This window comes from Rhynchophorus ferrugineus, unplaced genomic scaffold (assembly GCF_030347505.1).
Source record: "Rhynchophorus ferrugineus isolate W39M unplaced genomic scaffold, kcgeb_rfMv2 rfM4, whole genome shotgun sequence".
Classification (NCBI taxonomy): Eukaryota; Metazoa; Arthropoda; class Insecta; order Coleoptera; family Curculionidae; genus Rhynchophorus; species Rhynchophorus ferrugineus.
The window spans coordinates 11190432-11208048 of NW_027472583.1; the positions used below are offsets into that span (position 1 = coordinate 11190432).

A 17617-nucleotide genomic window follows, 5' to 3' on the forward strand; every position below is an offset into this window, starting at 1 on the left:
GACGATAGCGTCAAAAGAAATCAAAAAGCTTCAGCATGTCTATATCAATGAAAGATATATATATGTTGAAAATAATATATGCTGAATTCACACACAAATAACTATAAATAATTCGACCATTCCATGCAATAACATACTGAAAGAGAGAGATTTTCGTATAAAACTTAATTAGAATGAACAAGTTATTATTAAAACAAAACTAAAACATAACTTGAACTGGATATGTATTGGCTAACTGAAGCGGGAACTGCTAAAATCTATATGAATATATGGATTCCAGTAATAAAGGTTTTCTGTGAAAATCTATATAAATATAACGCTGGTATTTTAGAGTAATAAGATGCATCGTAAGTATATCGTATTCAGACATAAAAAATCTCGAAAATACTCAAAAGATTAATGAAAAGAACTTAATGCTAACTGAAATTAATCAGACTATTTGAGTTTGTGTGGTGAAATTTATTTAGTAAAAAATCAGAACAAAGTGCTAATTAATATGTGAACATAACAATACTTTTTTAAAAACTAACGAAAACTAGTAAAAAACGTACTAAATTGGCAATAAAACCACTTACCTTCCATAAAAGTAAGAAAATTGACAGTTTCCTCAAAATCTATCGATGGAATAAAAACTATATTCGGCTCGTGGAGCTCCATCACTAACTCTAAAAGAGCGCTAGCGTTGACGTCGTACATCTCAGACAGGAAACAATCTTGATTGGCCCGAATACCACCCAAGAGCAGATCCTCAATCATCTTATCCAGATCAGCTAGATACGGATTCCATCGCTCCAGTTGCTCCTGTTTTCTTCGCTCCTTTTCTTCCTTCAGCGCTGCCTCCTCGGCTTCCTTCTGTAGCTCCTCCTCCGTCTTCTCTATCTTCTTCTCTTCAACCTTCGGTTTCCCCTTGCCTTTCTTCCCCTTCTTCGGCGATTCTTCGGGCGGTGGTGGAGGCGGAGGCGGGGGCGGTTCCTCCTCAATCACCTCCTCCTCCTTCGGTTCGTTGAAGAATAGCAAATAGTTCTCGTCTATCACGCGAACTAGCTCAGCGGAAGAGGCTATAACTTGATCCTTGCGCTTCTGCAATCGTTCAGCTCTATCGTCTAGTTGGAGGAGGTTTTCTTTTTTGCAATCCTTTCTTTCGAATAGAGGTTGTTGGGCCCACGTGTTGATGTCGGATAAGAGATTTTTCACGTTGGCCTGAGCTTGTTTCACTCGATTTGTTAAATTCTTCACTTGATCGAATAGTTTTAAAATAACGCCAGGATCTGAAATTGATCAATAAATTTAAAAATATAATTTTCTTACTATTTAGAACCGTGAAATAACTTTGACAAATATACAACAACCGAATTTATGTTCTTATCTTTCTTGGAGATAATACAAAATTTTATAAGTATATACTACAGGAAAAGTGCCCTAAAGATGAGTTCCCTCTATTTTTGGTATAATATCGAATCAGTTCGTAATCCCAATAATAAGATTATTGTATAAAAATTCATTCTTCTTTTTTAAATCGGATTCCAAATTTGATTTTGCTCTTATTTCTCTTGCTTTAAATGTTCAATTTGTAGTTTAAGAAGTTTACGGAATAGGATCTAAATTATTTGTTGAGATAAATCAATTAGAACATGCATAGTAAAATTGTATTTATGCCTAGACATATATTTTGGACTAATTTTGACCTGTTACCTATCTAATCTTAATGAATTCTCTATAACTGCAGGGTGCTTACATGTATTTTAATCAGCGAAAACAATTGACGAAAATGCGAAGTTTCAATATAAAGAAACTGGTAAACAAACTAGCCGAAGAACTAAAATAGATAATCTTGATATTTCTGTATATAGAATAACGGTTTTTCATTCAGCTTTATGGAGTTAATCTGTGACAATTACGGAATAGACTTAAGATGCAGACAAAAGACAGCTCAAAATTGTATTCTTGGCAGTTACACTTTGAATCATTTAATTTGCAGAAATCTGCTGCCGTAACCCATTAAACACTTGCAGAAATAGCCGGCTATGCTGCTCCGTCATACACTAATTATCCGTTATGGTTTAAACGATATACAAGTACTGATTTTGATGTCAATGATAAAGAATGGTAAAGAGAACCAAAAAAATCGAAAATTGTGTTGCAAGACTTATTAAATGAAAATAAAGTTCAATAGGCTTAGCAAGGACTTAGCAGTTGATGAATGAACTGTTTCCAAATGTTTATATAAGAAGACAAAGATCCAAAAGGAGAGCAAATGGGTACCACACGAATTTACTGATAATGTCATTACGAACCGCTTCATCATTACTTGGCAGGCAAAAAGAGAAGAGTTTTCTGTGGCGTATTGTGACTGGCCGTGAAAAGTAAATTTACTACGACAATCCTAATTACGGACAAGGACTCATGGGTCTAGAGGTCATCCACACAGACAACGAAACTAAATATTCATGACTAAGTCCTGCTGAAGCAGCATGATCCAGTGGAAGAGGCATGGTCTGGCTGAAGAAGCGAAAAATAAGTAAAAATAGATCGATGCTGCCAAACCATAAGTATGAAGGTAATTCGATAAGCCTACAAAAAAAATAAAAATTTTGGAAGTCACGATTTACTTCTCAACCAGGACACTATCCTCTTAGCTCTATACGGTATAAACTACATTTTCTCGAGATCTGCAAAGTGAGCCTCCGTGGGTAACCTCCTCATTCGCACGGGGCCAAATCTGGAGAGTACGGTAGATGGGGCTGTAATTCGTAGCTCATTTCCACCAATTTGGCCGTGGCGAATGCGGAGTTGTACGTTTTCATGGTTTAAGAACTCTTTTTTCTTCACCAAATGAATCCTTTTTTCTGCAATTCGGCGTCGAATTGGCCCAATAATTCGTACATAGTAAAACCTTGTGACCGTTTTGCCCTTCTCCAGGTAGTTAATGCAGATTATACCTTGTTTATCGCAGAAAACGGTAACTGTCACCTTTCCCGTCGATAGGACAGTCTTCACCTTCTTCGGAGAACATCCGCCAAGTGTCTAAGTCAACCGTTTTGACTATTCCTTAGTCTTTGGTGTGTACCAGTAGCGCCATGTTCCGTTGACGATCAAACATAGTAAAACAACAAAAAAGATATATCTAGTAAAAATATAGAGTATACATAAAAGATGTCTTTAATTTGGATTATTTTTTAAAGAATTTAATAAAAGCTTTTTTAGAGTGGAAATTAAATAAGTGATCAAAATACATGCAGACACCTCTAAATAATATTAATAAAGCAATAAAGGAAATGTTTACCATTTACCATAACTGATTTAGTTTTCACAATTTTAAAATAAATACTTTATTTTTATAACTATACTTTCAGCAATTCGAAAAAGCAATTCAAAAAAGAATTTTTAAATTTATTATAAATTACTTTTAAATTTCCATAATTTTACAACTAAACCTCAAATTAAATTTTAAAATATTAACTGCATACATTCACATCCGCTAGAAGCATAAATGATCCTAATACGAACGAATTCCACCAGACCAGAAAACCAGACGAATGCCTCTTCCGATTAAAATTTATTCAAGCCATTGTTACACTACTAACACTACTAACTAACTTAACTCTTGGATTGTCTTAAGAAAACGTCGCGTTCTTATAAGATGGTATTCATAGTACTACCAGATATACTAGAAAAGGCGATTGGGGATATTTAACAAAAGACTAATAGTACAACACAGCTTACCATTTGATTCCCACGTATGGACACTAATAATATCTTCCAGTAACTCATCAATAACTTTCACCTCGCCCTCGATTAAGTTGTACTCAACCGGAGTGGTGCCTTTCTTTAGATAATTGTACCATTCGGCAATCCTAGTCAGTTTGAGTATTGCATCTCTCAATTCTTCATTTTTACTGAATAAAGCCACGGCTTCCGGTGGTAAATCTCCGACGTCCATCTCCCTCAAATATCTAACTTCCCTCAGAATCGCTTCCAGCTCCTTGTCGAAGTTCAAGCTCAATAGCTCGTTTTCATTTCTAACCAGCTGAAACTTGGACATGCTGGTGCGAATTTGTTCGGGCACGTGGACGAACCATTCCTGTAAAACCTGATGGATGTTTGTTGTGAGAAGGGCCTGCAGCTCTTCTAGTTTCTTAAAAGCATGCTGGGCGTCCTCGGATGTTATAATGTCATGCTCAACCAATTTAAATTCTTCGCCAGGTTTAGTAACCCGCTTGTACAATCGCTGAAGCCAAAGGACGGTTCCGGCTACCGGGGGATAGTTCTTATCGATGGGAATCTCGTACTTTTTGGAATAGTCATAGAGCTGTTTCACGATGTCCAATTCTTCGTTAAACATCTCTGTTAAAATTGTATATTTCGCAGTCACCTCATTGCCGATATAATTTCTGGCAAAGAGATTTCCTATAACATTAAGACACTTAAACATAGTTTCTAAATTGTAACAATCATCGAAGGCTTGAGTAAACAATGCTGCTAAACGCTTGTCGAAATCGGAGCAGATCTCCCGAAACTTGGCACAGTCCTTTACGAACGAATCATCTTTCGTATCCAACACGTCGTACTGAATATTCTGAAATAAGCTATAGGCCTTGTTGAACTCCTCAAACACCTCTAGACACTTCGACGACAAGTTCCTGCCCTTGATCCCTCCGATCTCCACTTTCTCCAGCTTACTGAAATCAAGATGCATCTGCAATATATCCTTGACCAAATTTAATCGGTCAAGAAACAGAATAAGTCTATGGAAAACGTTCCTTCTGTGAAAGTTCCACGGTTTCTTCACCGGAACGTCTTCGGTACCCTCCTCAGGTTCCCTGTAGTACGAATCCAAGTGTTCACGAACATATTCGAAAGATTCTTGAAACTTGTTTAGTATTTTCATGGTGTGCTCGATTTTTTCGTACATCTCGTCCGGTTCGCCTTGGAATATACTGCTCGGATCAAGTGCGCGTTCAGCCGAATCGATCAACATGTTCACCACCATCTGAAGCAGAGTCACTATGCGATCGCTTCTGGCGTAGTATTTAGAGTTAGCCCAAAGTAAACCAATTACATGAATCTGCAAAAAAATTAATATAGAATGGTCAGGCTTAAAAATAGAAAGATACAAGTTTTGAGAAATCGTATTTATGTTCGAAGTTGTCATTCACGCCTTGTTGTAAAACCACTGTTTAATTACAAACTAAAACTTAAAAATTAAACTGTTTAACAACAAATCACTGTTTAATGTAATGTTCAATAGAAATAAAATTGTCTCGCATTGACCAACGATAAATTATAAGAAGAACTTTACCAGAAAGAGAACCAGAGCAATGGTAAGTCAATTTGGAATCTAGATTTTCTATCAATGTCTCCGAATTTTTTTAGTCATCTACGACATCAAATCTACTGCATTTTAAATTGTCAAAACCAAAACCGACAATTAGTATATGACGGAGCAGCATCATCATAAGTTTCTAAAAGTAATTATGAAGTAATGTGAGAAGACTTCTTCAAATCAAACAACATAAAAAAACAATTCAATGTTCAAAATGTAGCTTCGAATGTTTCATGATTACCAGTGTATAAGGAATAATTCAACATAACTAAGCGAAAACTGTTATTTATTTGCAAAAAAAAATAAACCAACGAAATTAGCAGTTACATTCAGTTGTTTATCAGTTGTTTACATTAATATTTCAGATTTTCAGCAATAGATATCGGCGATTAAAATATAAATGAATATTTAATATAAGCATTTTTTATCATAAATCATCAAATTTCCTAAGTTTTCAGTACTGCTCTTAATACTTGCAGATTTATTTCAATAGATTCATTAACTGCTAAATGCCTGAAATTTCTTTAAGAACTGTTGTTTCGATCAATAAGTCTTCCATGTTCATTGTATTTCAACTTGTTGGTTCCTACACGCTATTGTTTGTCATTGACAACAATATCACAACTTTGAAACCATTATAACCAAATCTAACAATTAGTATATGATGGAGCAGCATCACTATCAGTTTCTAGAAATTATTTCTTCAAATGAAAACAACAAAAATAATGAATATCGAATAACTCAATTGAACGAAATGAGAAACTTTTATTTTATGTACAGAGATTTTAACAAGTTTAAGAGTCGTTTCATCAATAGATACTGTTGACAAAGTACATACAAGGACCTAATATTATCGAATAAAACAACATTAACTGAAGAAAACATTTTTCGGAGTATAAATTAACATCAAAATCAAAACGGGATATTAAATAAAGAAACACAATTGAAGCCGAATGTAAATGAGGTCGTCATAAACGAAACTCTCCGACTTAAACTTTCTCAAATGGACTTACAAAGCACCGGGCAAACAACAAACTCGACAACTAACAACAATACGGATTTTCGGAGGTTGTAAATCAACCGGTGGCATAGATATTCAGCGCCTCAACTGAAAAAATAATTCTCGCCTCCCTTGACCCTTGGCAATTTCATATTCCTCCCTTGCCGGGATCCATCATACTTTCCAGTCCCCGAGCCGGGCTGAAAGGATCTCATACATTTTTCAAGTTCCAATTTTTGCCTGCGAGCAAGACCCTTTTTGCTGGATTTCTTAGATATTTCACCGGAGGCATATTGTTCAGGAAATTATTATGCTCCAAAATGCTCGTAATTATTTTCTCGGTGGTGACGACGACGAGAACGATATCTCGAGAAAACTATGGTTTTCTTGAGACGGTGTCGACAAGTCAAACATTCGAAAATTACAACGGATATTGGATATATGAAAAAAACACATTGCCAGGGTTATTTTTCCGACAAGCTTTAGAAGAAACCATTTTTTTTGTATTTAGACGGTATTCGTGTTAGATTCTACAAGACTATGAATAAAGTTTTAATTTTTGTGTAAATTCATCCACAAAAAATTGTATAAAGTATTATTTCTCTACGGATATTCTAACATCAGTTACTGTTATTTGAGATTTAATGTCCATATATCGCACATCGTTGATATTATTTAATTCCATTGTCGGTAGTTTTAGCTAATCTATATAGATCGATATATACAGAGTAGAGACAAGATAATATGTCACCACCCATTACAGTGGGTCTTGTTTCCTTTTGGGAACAGTGTTTCGTTTTAAATAATGTATTACTCAGTTTACATTAAAGTCTTGTAGGTTATATTTAATTACAGTTTATTCTTCAATGATTTAAAAAAAAGCTATAAGGCGAAACATGTGATATCTCAGGTACTTTCAGACGTTTAAAAAGCAGTAGCTTGCATAGTAATGACAGCATACACAAAACATAATAAAACATCATCGGCGAAGAGGAATAGTGAGCGAAACTTAAATTTAACTGACATAGACCGACCGAAAAAAGGATTATGGCCAGACAACATATAACTATAATGAAAATGTGACAGCGGAACTCATCACTCGCTTGAATAATATCACTCCGTTAAGAACATGTTAGGGCTGCGATTGCAAAACCCTTTCTAACGAAAGCCAACACTAAGCTGCGAAAGAAGTGGTGTAATGGTCATTATAACAGGATACTTAATGATTGGGAGAATGTGATTTGATCCGACGAATCATCGTTTATACTGTTTCTTATAATCGCCTGGGTTTATGTATCAAGAACCCCAAAAGAAGCCTACAATCCAGACTACCTCCTTCCTACGTCAAAGCATGGAGGAGGTTCTGTTATAATTTAGCCGACAATATTGTGTCAGCTGATCCTCTAATTCACATCACTGGCCAGATTACAGCAAATGAAAAGCTCGAAGCACTCAATGACGAAGTTCTTGCTATGACTACCATACTGCTTCCGAACACTGCCATATTCCAAGTTGATAATGCGCCCATAGTCACAGCCACAAAAGTTCAGTGTTAGTTTCAGGAGCAGCAGAACATCATCAATCATATTCCATGACTCAATCGTCAGACTTCAACATAATTGAACATGTATGGCAACTTTTAAAGTAGAAGGTGAGGACACACTTTCAATCTCCAATATCATCGAAGCTATTGGCGGATGTTTTATACAAGGGTGGGACAACATTACGTTGGAAATTATACAGACAATCAGAGATTTTAAAAACAAATAGTGGCTCAACATTATTTATAAATAAAAAAGTATATATGTCAGGATTTACTATTGTTTTGTTTATCCGCTGTAGATAAATACTGTCATCATAATGCACTTTACAAAAATATTTTCAAGAAGCTGTTGAGACAATATCAAACATTAAATCAGTATCAACAAGGGCCAGGGTTAGAAGAAAAATCCTATCACATACCATCCTTCCGGTTATTAAATTGACTCTCAGTAGTGACTAATTTCTAGTGACTTTCTAGTGTAGTGACTCTAATTCGTGTCAGAAATGTTAAATTTCAATTACTGCAGATGTATGGGAACCGTTTAATCTGTAAGTTTGAATATATAATATATAACGTATAGGATTTATAATAAAAACTTTCATATTTTATTGCATCAGAGAGATAACAAGTGGAGACTTGTTGAAACCTCAATCATATTTTAATATAAACGAAATCTTTCGAAATCCAGAGCCGTATTAGTCACGCTATATCACCTATATGTTCATATTCTGGTATTCCAAGGCCGAACAAATTAACTATTGCAAAGCATCTTTGGTTATCTTACACCCTGAGCTGTGATGTTGGTACTAGAAATCTACAGACCAGGGTTTTTTTTTCAATACACCTTTGGTTATCTTACAGTCTCAACTGCGTTTCAAATGCTCACACGTTTATTTGAACTCCACTAAATTATGCTAAGGAATGATTCGAATAAGCAGCAAGCATAAGAAAACAAAAAGGTAACATTTAGCTTCAATATTAATTTGAGGGTACATAGAAATTACATTCTTAAAAGCGACAGAATATTTACCATTGGCTTAACATATTGGTCAGTCTCCAGAAAATCGTTATCCTCGAACTTACTAAAATGTGGCATCACTAGCTTCAGAAAACGACACACGTCTCTAGATTCAACCAAAGCAGCAACCACATCCTTAAACAATGTCTGGAAAGCTTTTGTATAGGTACTCTTTGTCAGTTCCAGGAACTCTCCCATTTTCTAAAAAAAAATAATCTATTTTGATAAAGTTGTCGTTTAGAAAATTACAAATTAAACAAACATTTTAACAAAACTATTCCCACGGACGGTAAGAAGAAATTATACTAATTATAGTAATACTGCCATTGTTCACCAAGAATTTCTTTTATCGAACAAAATAGAATAATGCGACGTCTAACACAGTTCTTTTTGAAACTTTAATCCAAAAGTCAAGTCATATCATTCCCCAGTCGGTCTATTAGCCTGATTTAGCTCCGTTATATTTTTGGCTATTTCCCTTATCTCGCAAACCCACTTCTAAATATTGTAAGTACTAACTTTCGTTCCGACATATAACGAAAATTATTTAAAAATCCACAAAAATTCTGTATTCTGAGCCAAATTTCAACAACATTTACATACCTTTATTCTTGGATCGCACAGTTGGTCATATATAGATTCCATGTTCTTGTTTCTAGCCACCCAGAAGTCGTACTCGTTCCTAGGTACTGGATAAGGTTGTTCGGCAAAGCACACGAGGGAGGTCTGCTTCAAAACCTCCTCACAAATGGCCGACCATTTCATCACGGCGTTCTCCATAGTAGTTTTCAAGGCGAGATTCACCTCAGCGCCATCAGTGTCGATCACTGCTTGAGTGGATTGAAATACCTTCGACATTCCTTGCGGCATGGGCAATATAACTTGACTTTTCATAGCACCTTTAATCTATAACCAATGTAGCAGATATATTGGTGAAGTTGCAGATCTAACTATAATGAATTATAGATAGTTGGCTTTAGAGTACTGATAAACATCAAAATGTTGTTTCTGGAAGAGAATACAATGGTGGTGATGATAAATTTGTTGTGAATAAAAATCATATATATACTCTACATAAGTGCATAAAAAAGTAATATTTTACTTGGTCAACTGTATTCTTAAATGTTCTGACATGAGAGACAACATCTTCAGCAACGATCTTTGGCCATCCCGTCTGATTACCGGTATTGGAAAGTAGAGGAACAAATATACCCTCCACCAGAACAGCCAGGTCATCTATGGGCCTTCCTGACATATCCCCAAACGTTAAGACGTCCCTCATGTTCTCCATCGTGACTTCCTCAGGTTTTTTCCGAATAAAATAGGTAAACTTTTGCTTCACTTGACTGTTGAAGGAGGTGAATGGCGTCAACAGACCAGTTGGTGGTATAGTAATGATCAACATTGGCTGTTTTGGATCATTTAAAAATTTCAGTATCATTTTCTGGAATTAAAAATAATTACAATTAAATAAAGTAAGTTTCTATACCCAAAAAGTATCGTCCAAGATTAAGTATTATATTTAATCAAAAATTGTTTCCAATAAGTCCAACAACTTAAAACTTATCTTGGTCTTCAACAACGAAACCTAGGAACTAAAAATATCCGTCAGAAAGCCCAAAAACTCTTCAGCTACTAAATGAACAACAAGCAACGGTTCTCAGACTAAATAACATGAAACCCCGAGAATTTGTGTAAAAAACAGAGTAAAAAGGTTGTAAATTGGGAGAGCAGAACTATAGCTCATTTAAAGGTTTCAAAAATATATGTATAAAATGCAATAACATGTTAGAAAATCAATCCTCCTTGCGTGCTCACCGATTTACAAAACTGTTGCTTCATTATTTTATTTACATTAGCATGTTGTTATATATCAAAGGCAAAATGACCTAAAAATCAAAATTATATGCAGCAACATTGCGACTTTTGACGTATAAATTTAGATGACGTGTTTTAACTGTTTTATTGGAAAGACTATATGTATGTATTTTAGCATCGTCAACCTCTTGTACTGTAGTTGATGGTAGCTGAGTCAGAATAATAAATAATTCCTATATGCTTCTAACACTTTCACGACGAGAATACAACAATATAAATGAATAAAAACCAATAAGTCTGCATCAACTTACGGCCTCCCATACACAACCGCATCATAAAACTCGAACGAGGAGGCCGCATAACAGTGCGCCCGGCGAGGAACAATAAAAATTTCCTGTAGAAATATGCCCGAAATATCCAGAACGTTCAGGATTAATATAACGGAAAACTAGCCATCTTAAACACGGCTAACTCCCGGGGGAGACGTATGACCGGCGGAATTTTTCGCATTCCCTGACATACGACTCGGCTCAATCAAATTTATAGCTAAATTTCGAGATGATACATGACCGAAACACGTTAAGGTTAAAGGATGGCTTAGGCGCCTTGTTTAAATATATTTTCTCACATAATATAGACTGAAAATTGAGATATATACGGGTACGGGACTTTTACTAAACTTTACGTCCCTTTTTCTCAAGGATATATTTTTGTGTTATTGCTCTTTTATGGAATATTTGGGGAAATTTCGGATTTACCGTAGCAAATCTGTCCTGACAGAATAATATGAATTTGATAAATATGAAATATATGGAAAATGTGACATATCTCTTCTCTAAAAGGCCCCTGGAATTGATTATGCCTATATTATTGAAAGAACTGTCATGAAAAGCAATCATCATGTTGAACATAATATTTAATTATTTGAGACTGAAGTACTATGGCTTTAAAAACCTGAGAAAGCGACAGAATAAGTCAGATAAGAGATATAATAAGCACCTGTCGGTACTATCAACGACATACAGATTATTTGAAAAACTGCTATTAAAACGTGTTAAATGGCACTCGACAATCCTCCAAGTGCATAACAGTTCAATTGAAAAGTCCCCGGCCTACCATAGTAAAACACATTTTTTTGGCAAAATTAGATTTTTTTATTCAACATAATTCCATTCAAGGGTGATACACTGATTATAGCGACCCTCCAACTTTTCGATACCATTTTTGGTGATACGATTTGTCCTTTGCTTCAAAATAGGCCTCAGTTTCGGCGATCACCTCTTCATTCGACGAAAATTTCACAGCGAGCATTCTTTTGAGATCTGAGAACAGGAAATAGTCGCTGGAAACAAGATCTGGATAATACGATGGATGAGGAAATAATTCGAAGCCCAATTCATGGTATTCAAGGTACATTGTCTTGGTGAAGCAGCACTTTGTTTTTCTTCAAATGTGGCCGGATTTCGTCCTTCAAACGATCCAATAACGCTATGTAATAGTTGCTGTTGATGGTCCTTCCTTTTTCAAGGTAATCAATGAAAATTATTCCATGCGCATCCGAAAATGCAGACGCCATAACCTTGCCAGCCGACTGTTGCGTTTTCCCACGTTTTGTAGCGGGTTCATCGTGTGCAGTCCACTCGGAGGACTGTCGATTGGACTTCAGATTGAAACGATGGAGCCATGTATCATCCATCATCACAAAAACTCGGGTTTGTTACGCTTGATCATCTTCAAACACTACTCCGAATCATTAACTCGTCGTTGTTTTTCGTTAGAAGTGATGATTGATATCTTTAGAGTGTCTGCTATTTCATTCAATTTCAATTTACGGTCATTCAAAATCATTTTGTGGATTTTTTAAATGTTTTTTTTTCGGTAACAACTTCTTTTGGGCGTCCACTGCGTTCACCGTCTTTGGTGCACATTTCTCCACATTTAAACTTAGCATACCACTCCTTGATGGTTGATTTTCCTGGGGCAGTGTCCGAAAACTCGGCATCAAGCCAAGTTTTTGCTTCAACTGTATTTTTTCCCTTCAAAAAGCAATATTTTATCAACACGCGAAATTCCTTTTTATCTATTTTTTTCACAATAACAAAAGTTGCTTCACTCAAGATGCTATAATTCACAAACTAATGATCCGATAGCTATCAAATTTATACACGCATCTTTTGGAGGTTAAGTTTGAAATTAACTAAAAAACATATGGCTTTAATTCTAGTAGCGCCATCTATGTGTCAGGTCGGGGACTTTTCAATTGACCTGTTACCTATATTATTGCAAGAACCGTCACTAAAAGCAATCTTTATGTTGAACATAATATTTAATGCCTATTTGAGACTAAAGTATGTTCCAAGTTGTATTATGACTTTAAAGGCCTGAGAAAGCGGCAGAATAAGGCAGATCTTATAAGCACCTGTCGGTACTACCCACGAGATACAAATTATTTGAAAAACTGCTATTAAAACGTGTTAAATGGCATATAAAAATAGCACCCTACAAAATTTCTGGACGTCTAACAGATATTTAGCATTAATCCCAAAATAATTTAATTTTAATGGGTTAATGTCAAATAAAAGCAAAATATATTACTTGGATATACAATTGTTAATTAGGTGGACAAACGGACTTAGAACTCTAATTCATAGGTGGTATGGAAAAGAGTTCAATGTAAATATAATCAAACACAAGCCTAACCTACAAACTATTACAACTGTCTACTTAATCGTAATTTTAAGTCCTTATGTTTGATAACAGTATTTTTGTTTAATTATTTTATTTAGATTAGAATTTTGTTATATGCCAAAGCCAAACTGAACTAAAACTCAAAGTTGATACGGCAACATTACGACATTTTGACGTTACAAATTTAGATGACGTATGTGCAAAATAACTTTAGATAAACTATTACGTATGTAATATACACACATATAGAAGAATTATCTATAAGTTTAGTTATCTATAAGTTATAAAAACTTCTGTTACACTTACATTGTCGGATACTCTACACTTTTATTTTGCATTAAAATTATTCTATATCAATGGGAAAAAGTGGCAACTTGTTGGTATTTGTGATTATTGGTTATACATTCGTCAGCTTGTTTTTGTTTGATTATCTTTTGGGCGTTATTGTTTTAACTCTTAGTTAGATAATATGGAAATGTTTTATAAGTTTTGGTGTCCCTATATGATAAATAAACACCAGCATACTTAATATCAGAATTTTCTTAAGTAATTTGAGGTTTGGCTTAATATATAGAAATATTTGGTTTTACATCCAAATAACATAAGAAAATCCTGATTAAGCAGCTGTCACGTCCTGTCCTGCAGCTAAGTATAATAACAAGGTTAGGGAAAATAAAATCTAACCAAATCAAGGACAAATTAATAACCTAATAACTAAATACATATAACATTATACTATAAATTACACCAAATATTTATTAGTAACATTTTATTAATACTTAAAACCTCAACACCATAACTAAAAAAAAGATATAAAATAAATTACTAGGTTATTTAGGACTAAAAAACATATTACTGTACATTAATATTTCTTAGTTAAAATAGAATATTTTGTGAAAAATGATTGTTTTATACCGTATTCATATTTCTAGGTAGGTATTGTGTTATTCTGAATAGTTTAATAATAAATGTTAAAACTTCGATGATTTTTTGCTTGCTTTTTTTAAGCAATAAGTTCTATAAGTGTCAATAACAATCATATTTCTTTTTACCGTTAATAAAACAACTTATAACAAGCAATATTTATAAAAAAAATGAGCTTTTAAAACTTTTTTATAAGAAATTCGAAGAAGTTATTGTAGAACTAATATAACTCTTGAAAAATAACATATTGTAATTCTTTGGCTATTGTTTCTACTAATATAAAACAGTTTAAAACAACAATTGGTACAAAATATATTAATCAAAGTATTATCCATCACTTTTTACAACTGTTTTTCATATCTCTAGTAACATGACGATACCGTATCGAAAGAACGATTAATTTTGGCACTTTTTCAGAATTTCAAGCCTGTGTACCAACCAAGTCAATAATCTGAAGCAGAAGTTTTATGAGTATGCTGGGTTGGACAGAGTTCGTACTGAAGCTTCAACAGTGTATCCACAAATTTTACAGCATATGGTAGAGAGTTGTCATGCAAAAGCTGGTAATTTTTGTCAAAATACGTTGGTTAGTTTATTAAATTCGTATCGGTAGACATATTGAGTAACAATTCGATTTCATCAGCTCGTAGTAGCCATAAATACTCCGCTTCAGCGTAGATGTTCAGCTACGGAAGTAACCCACGATATTTTGAGCTTGGAATTGTCACAGTAAATCCACTTTTCATCGCCAACCATAATATGCCACCCAAAACATTTGTTGAAATTGTTCCAAATAACAATTTCAGTCAATTCAGTCTGAAAATAGTTGAGTCATCAACTGCTAAGCTTTCTGAAAGTTTTTTGAGCCTAAAAAGTATTCTTCTTCATTTTCTTCAAGCTATTATGGTCATCCAGACTATTTTTTGCGATTGACATCAAAATCACCAAATTTAAATGGTTGAAAGCAAAACCAACAAATGGAAAATGGTGTAGAAGCATCACCATAAGTTTCTAAAAATGTGTAATGTAATTCAGCAGCAAATTTTTTCAAATAATACTAATTTACTGACATGTCCGATTAATATATATAACTGTTGTTTAAATGAATACCTAATAATAGATAGTTATTATGTCATTAATATATTTTCACTAATAAATTTTGCTGATCAAAATACATACAAGTACCTAATATACTATACGAACTTTACGAAGATGAATATTCTGCAAAATTAGCAAAATTTCAAACAATTCCGCAACTTATAATAAAGAGCTTACGCTTTTTTTCTCAAAATTATAAAAACATAGAAAGTTATTATTATTTTAATCTTAAATCCCTCTCCAATTCACCTTACTCTTACCTCTTGGTAAGGTATTGAAAACGTATATAATTGAATACCAGGCATAAGTAAAATTTGACAGTGCATATTAAAATACGTTGTGAAAAACACGACATCAATCGTAGTACAAAATTCCACAAAAAATATATAGTTTACTTAATTAGTAGTTTAATGAATTGGATTAAATAATAATTAAAATAAGGCACTAAAAATATTATCATCAGACTGAAATCAGTCAACATGCAGGACGAATTTCAAATCACAATAAAAAAACATCACAAAAAATAAATGATTTTGCTTATATCGTACCTTGTTTTCGTCCAGGGCCATCATCTTGTTCCATTTCTCCTGCTTCAAGCGGTAAGACTTGGTCAGATAGTTGAGCAAGAATTCCAAACGACTATCGTCCGCATCTGGATCGCTTTTCTTCTTATCATCGCCCATTTCACGCGTCTACATCGTCGAAACTAGAGCCGCCGTCAAAATGATATGCCTAGTACATGGTAAATAGTTTGCTAGGCAACGGACCAACATAAGGCTATTGACCAGACTGGTCGATAGTCGAAATTAGGTGTAAATGGTGTTTTAAACACCTCGGAGAGTTTTCTAGCACTCGCGGCTGAACACGTTTACATTCCGGCCGCTTAAAATGAGCTCTGGCTTCATTTATAGAAAACGATATGCAATGCTTTATCACTTATCAGTATTATTTTGAAGAATTTTGCATACGTTTAACAACCAGACGATTTTAACGTACTAGTTCGCTTACACATTCTTACTTGCTAATAACTACTAATACTAATACTACTAAAATGCTAAATGCTAAATACTAAATGCTAATACTACTATATTATGACAATAGAATAAAAATATGGGCTCATTGCTTACGAAAAATTGCTGGAATCAACTCAAATATAGCAATAGAGTCCTCCAAGAATCTCCTAAAATACCCTAAGGAGGAATGATATGGTAACAGTTGGAAAACTATTAGATTCTTTAGATTTTCTGATTGATTTACAAGTATGGAAAGGGTTTAACGTCAAAATGACCACTATTAAGATACAATAATTATCAGAACCCACATGAAAGTAGAACTCAGCAGAAGCAGAAAGCAGAAAGATAAACAGAACAAAAAATAAGTTCAGAATCCATACAGTTTTACAGCATTCAATTAATTTGTAAAAAATGTGTTAAAGTATAGAATGTCAAAATAAATTATCTGCATTCTAGTTTTTGTTTTAATATTTTATTGATATTGTTTATCTGTATGTGTCTCAGATTTTTTTTGTGTTCATTTTGTTGCAATAAAATTTGTTATACGATATTATTTCAATTTTTTTGCACTATTTATCTACTCTAGAATGTTATATAAACTGAAAAAATAATAAATCACACATATCACAAATTAATAATCTTATGTTATTAATTTATTTATATTTAAATATATTTTATATTTACACTATCCTAAAAACGTATAATATTTCATTTAAACATCTACTTTTTATATCTTTGAAATTGATTTTTTATTTAACCTTTCAAATTATCCGCAATATCAAAAGTTGTAGATATAAACTATACGAATATAACCATTTTTCATCCTTACCTTTATTATAATCTTCAAACAAATGTTATCATATTATCTAACAAACAAATGTGTGGATTACAAAATGATAATATTTTACTGAAAATGCATAGCTTTCTTTAATCATGCTTGCTACTAATTTTCTCTATTAAATTATAATATCACCTCAGCAAACTTTTGTAGACATAAAATTAACCTAAAAATTATTTCCTAACTATAATTCGCCTTAATAAACTTCTCACGCTTGTCATCTGTCAAGCTGGTTTAGAATAAATACGCATGAGCAGTTCTGCTTGAGCTAATCTGCGCACACTGAATGTCATTTTACTGTCTTCTAATATTCATAGTCATGGCTTGACTCAATGACCAGTTTCAAAATACTGA

General features: G+C 33.7%; 1 protein-coding gene across 1 annotated transcript in view; it reads right to left on the minus strand.

The window, feature by feature from the left end:
• LOC143194716 (dynein beta chain, ciliary) overlaps window positions 1-16123 on the minus strand; it is a 40656-nt gene extending 24533 nt beyond the window's left edge. Inside the window, exons 1-6 of the mRNA XM_076401366.1 lie at window positions 15961-16123; window positions 9987-10328; window positions 9488-9790; window positions 8897-9085; window positions 3724-5065; window positions 576-1268 (exon numbers count right to left, since the gene is read on the minus strand). Of these exons, the coding sequence (XP_076257481.1) occupies window positions 576-1268; window positions 3724-5065; window positions 8897-9085; window positions 9488-9790; window positions 9987-10328; window positions 15961-16095 (3004 nt within the window). The 5' untranslated portion in view covers window positions 16096-16123. The remainder of the gene's footprint in view (window positions 1-575; window positions 1269-3723; window positions 5066-8896; window positions 9086-9487; window positions 9791-9986; window positions 10329-15960) is intronic.
• Window positions 16124-17617: the final 1494 nt, after the last annotated feature.